At 31.3% G+C, this 4,836-nt stretch overlaps 1 protein-coding gene across 1 annotated transcript; it reads right to left on the bottom strand.

Moving 5' to 3' along the window:
- Positions 1-2,642: 2,642 nt before the first annotated feature.
- On the bottom strand, positions 2,643-4,298 carry LOC105119742 (uncharacterized). Its single transcript, XM_011017917.1, has 3 exons — positions 4,148-4,298; positions 3,457-3,954; positions 2,643-3,327 (listed from the first exon to the last, which is right to left on the bottom strand). The coding sequence occupies exons 1-3, from the start codon at positions 4,236-4,238 to the stop codon at positions 2,807-2,809; spliced, it is 1,110 nt and encodes a 369-aa protein (XP_011016219.1). The 5' UTR covers positions 4,239-4,298; the 3' UTR covers positions 2,643-2,806.
- Between the last annotated feature and the right edge of the window lie 538 nt (positions 4,299-4,836).

Below are 4,836 nucleotides of genomic sequence, written 5' to 3'. Positions count from 1 at the left end.
TCACATCATAAAATACAGGGGGTTAAATATTTGTCATACTAAATTTAAATTTTTTTAAAATAAACAAACTCTAGATGATATCATGATAAAAAATGAGAAAACTCAAGCAGGAGCAAGAGTTGGATTTAATCACATTACTGATAAGCTCAAATCATCCAACATACGATGTAAATGTAGATAAATATATGATTTATATTTATATATTTTAAGTTACTTAAATATTGTATTATTGAATTATTTTATATTTGTTTTGGGTGTGTGGGTGCATGTATTCCTAAGGCTACTTGTGATTATAAAATATAATAATATGTTGAGTTTAGATAGAATTTATTAATTGTATTTATTATATTTTTTTTGCATATTTTTTTAAGCAAGACAAAATTTTAGATATAGTTTTTATATAGAAAAAACTTTATCTAAATTTTGATAAAATTATAAATATTTTAACTTTTTAAAATCATAAAATAAATAAAATTTTAAATTAATAAAAATTATAATTTTATAAATTTTTTCAAACTTAAAATACGAAAATAACTCAAAACCTTACGGAAGCCAAAACATTAAATATTAAGAAAATATCATGATTCTGAAACTTGACTATGTATCAAACATCATGTTTTTCAATTATGATATTATTAAAATATTATATTTCTGAATGGTAATATTTTGAAATTGCATTATTTTACCTAAAAAAATTCATTTTATATTATTTCAGTATTTAATTATATTTTTTTATGTTAATTGACCGATTTATCCAAACAAGGTACGATTTACACAACAGCGAGAAGATGCGGATAAGCTCTTGGTAAAAGGTGTCCTCTGTACATTATTGCATGCAAATTGCACTGTGCATGATTCCATGTTGTTGGCAAATGACCAGAAGCTTACCAAAAGGTAGGGGTGAGAAAAAAATCGATAAACTGAGAAAAACGAGAAAACCGGAAAAAAAAATAACTGGATATAGTTTGACATTATCATGTTTTTGAAGCATATGTTATTTATGTTTTTGAATCATGAAAATTATATAATACGTTTCGAAAGCATTACATTAATTTAAAATTAATATTTTATTAATATTAGGTTGGTTTTTTGCTATGGTATAATTATAAAGCTGATTTTAATCTTTGTGGCACTGATAAAAAAAGTGAAATTCACACCATAACATCTAGAACGTTAAATATTTGTCATACTGAACTTAAAATTTTTTAAAATAAATGAATTCTAAATGTTGTTGTGATAAAGAATGAGAAAACTCAAGCAGGAGTACTACTGATAAGCTCAAATTATCCAACATACGACGTAAATGTAAATAAATATATGACTTATATTTATATATTTTAAGATTACTTAAATATTGTATTATTGAATTATTTTATATTTGTTTTGGGTGTGTGGGTGCATGTATTCCTAAGGCTACTTGTGATTATAAAATATAATAATATGTTGAGTTTAGATAGAATTTATTAATTGTATTTATTATATTTTTTTTGCATATTTTTTTAAGCAAGACAAAATTTTAGATATAGTTTTTATATAGAAAAAACTTTATCTAAATTTTGATAAAATTATAAATACTTTAACTTTTTAAAATCATAAAATAAATAAGATTTAAGATTAATAAAAATTATGATTTTATATAAATTTTCAGACTTAAAACACGAAAATGACTCAAAACCTTATAGTAGTCAAAATATCAAATATCAAGAAAATACGACGGTTTTGAAACTTGACATGTTTCAAATATTATCTTTTTTAATTATGATATTATTAAAATATTATATTTCTAAATGGTGATATTTTGAAATTGCATTATTTTACCAAAAAAATTCATTTTATATTATTTCAGTATTTAATTATATTTTTTTATGTTAATTGACCGATTTATCCAAACAAGGTACGATTTACACAACAGCGAGAAGATGCGGATAAGCTCTTGGTAAAAGGTGTCCTCTGTACATTATTGCATGCAAACTGCACTGTACATGATTCCATGTTGCTGGCAAATGGCCAAAAGCTTACTAAAGGGTATAGTTAGTAAAAGGGAAGTATCAAAATAACAAAGTTACAGTGGAAGAAAGTTTCTAATTTGTCTCTTAGATCATTTAAATAAAAAAAAATCTTATGGCATAAAGTAGTGTGTAACAATTAGTCAGAATTTTATATATTAGATTGATAAATGAAGATGATTAAATAAATTATTTAATCAAGTTGTCTAACCCAAAATAGTTATAATTTTTTATTTAACTCTCCAATCGAGTTTGAATTTTATTGATGATTTCCCAGCAGAAAATTAGATTCGATCTCAAACGGTCAGGAGGGTAGCGATCCAAAATGGCTAGAAATTGCTGATGGATGAGGATTCCTTAGCTATTTCGCATTCCTCCATAAATGAGCCTCGTGCATGGATCTCACGACAGGTGAGCCAGGCTGCTTGAGTTTGATTCTTCGAGAAGTGATTCCGAAGAAAAAATAAAGTGAAATTCCTCGGGCATATGCTGGCAGACAATAAAGGCAGTTTGAAATAAGCTCTGTCATAAAATATGTGAATTTATATCGTACCTTCACAGATTGGAAAACAAGTACAAATAGAAACATTCGAAGGAACGAAATCAAACAAGAAAAAAAGGTGAGAAACATTGAGAGTAAAATGACTGAAGTTTGTCTTTTATCTGCATCGGTTTCAGAAGTTTCAAGCACCCATTTCAGTGTTACAGATTTTTTGTCAAGAGACAATCGCAAGACTTTAATTATATCAAAAATTACTTATGACACATGCATTTGGTAACATCAAACGAATCTCTCCTTATTAATAAGTAGGAAACACCCTCACATCATCCAAGACAGGGCCACACATGTGACCATAATCATGTAACTTGGTGTGATAATATCCACTGTAAAATGTAATCCTCGTCCTGGATGAAATTGCTTTGAACCTCAAAGTTGCAGTCTTGTATCCACCTTTTCCCCGTGAAACGTAGGGAACTTTGAGAGTTTCCCTGCCAGCAAATGCCTCAACCATCATTGACCCATGGCAAGCGTTCTTTGCATCTCCGATTGTGAATGAGAGGTTGTAGAATTTGTTAGGGATTGTCCTGATGATTTGGGCTATGGCACTCTCTCTCCCTGCTACCATTTCAATCGCTGCAAATCCGGTGGGGACAAAGAAGTGCTTGCTGTCGATGTATTTTACTGGTTTGAGGGATTCAATGATCCAGCCAGGGAGTGGTGAAATTAGATCTTGTTGCTTGGGAGGGAGCAGGATCCCAGTTGAGAAGTTCTTGAACACATGCGGACCAACTTCAAAGACACCATTTTTCACTAGGTTGCCTGTATAGAAAGAAATTTAAAAAATAAAATAAAAAACAAAAATTGGATTAGGTTGTCTACAGAGCACAGGAACCTACATAAGCTTCAGCTATTATAAAGGATCCTGAGAAAAAAAATTCAGGACTTTACCTTTACTATACTTTAGAGGTAACGTCTCCTTGATTGCAATAGCATCCAAAAGAGGTCCGCAAGTGGGGTCTTCTTGGATGCCAGGGTTATGAAATGTGACCTTGACAGCTTTAGAGGTAGCCTTCCAAGCCCAGGCATAAGTGTCACCCCCATTGCTGCTATACAGGGTTTGAATAGGAAGGTCACTTGACTGGCCAGGGACCGAGACTCTTAGCACCTCATCTTGAGCACAGGTTCTAGTGGCTCCAAACGTGAGTGCATAAATTGAGCCTGGTTTGACAGTAAGAGTTTGAGAGATAGATGCCTCATTGCCTAGCCTCACTGCATGGACCCCACGAGGAATGGCAAGGTAGAAGCCACCTGGTTGTGGCCCGCCTGAGACATATTCTACTATGCCATTGATTTCCCATTTCGGGAGCGAGTATTTTCCTATTATTGCTCTTTTCTTGAGATTTGATTTTGCTGGTGCTTGCTCAAAGTTCCCATTTTCAACAAGTCCTGCAAAGATTTGCCCATGTCAATAAATGTCAAGAAGCAGCTACACACACACACAGCCCACCCCCCATTTAACCTTTTTAATTTGGAACATTAGCCTTAGCTAGGCAAGTGTTAGAACTAGCACTATTTCCTCTGAAAGATCACATGAGAAATATTGAACATAAACGAGTAATCTAGAAAGGTGAATGTTTACCATCAAGAGGACGGGGTGGGATAGCAGCATGAGCTGAGCCATGGCAAAATGAGAGAATGATTGCAAAGCATAGAGCGAGAAACAAAGCCATTGTATTTTTCTTGTCGATAAGCGATTAGAAGTGGCTCTCTAAATAGGGCAAGAAAGTTCCCTCAGGGGTCAAAGTTGTTTTGGCAAAACCGCTTGTATATTTTAGTATACAAATCCGACACAAACGTGGATACAATGAAGATCGGGAAAGAAGGTAACAAGCCACGTTACAGGAGCACCAAATTAGGCGTGAGTTATGTTTGTCATGTCCTTCTATTTTCAAAACCCAAGTCCCGGTTTTCCTAGCAGCTTCTTCTTCTTCGTTTGCCGTGACTTGCACTCCTTTTAGACTTCTTCATTTGATATTGATTACTTTTTGTTTATGTTTCCATAAAAAGAAGTAGCAAGAAAGTCTTTTATTTACAGATATTAATAAAAAGCAAATATTTTTTTTTATATCATTAATAAAATAATAAGTTTTTTTAAAATACCTATAAATAAAAATCATTATCTTAGTAGTAAGAATAGTTAATTTAGATAAAGATGGATACTATCATACATAAAAATATAAAATTTAATAATACATATTTTTTTTTGTTTTAACATGAAATTTAATTGGTTGTCAAATGATATATTTATTATACTCATGTTATCTAGAA

Source organism: Populus euphratica, unplaced genomic scaffold, assembly GCF_000495115.2.
Source record: "Populus euphratica unplaced genomic scaffold, PopEup_1.0 scaffold3447.1, whole genome shotgun sequence".
NCBI lineage: Eukaryota > Viridiplantae > Streptophyta > Magnoliopsida > Malpighiales > Salicaceae > Populus > Populus euphratica.
The sequence above is the reverse complement of the archived record's forward strand: the minus strand, read 5'-3'. Positions and strand labels throughout refer to the sequence as shown.

Coding starts and splice junctions, on each gene's coding strand:
- LOC105119742 (XM_011017917.1), bottom strand. CDS start 4,238: ATGGCTTTGTTTCTCGCTCTATGCTTTGCAATCATTCTCTCATTTTGC. Junction 3,955..4,147: donor CCCACCCCGTCCTCTTGATG/GTAAACATTCAC, acceptor AAATCTTTGCAG/GACTTGTTGAAAATGGGAAC. Junction 3,328..3,456: donor ACCTCTAAAGTATAGTAAAG/GTAAAGTCCTGA, acceptor CTTTCTATACAG/GCAACCTAGTGAAAAATGGT.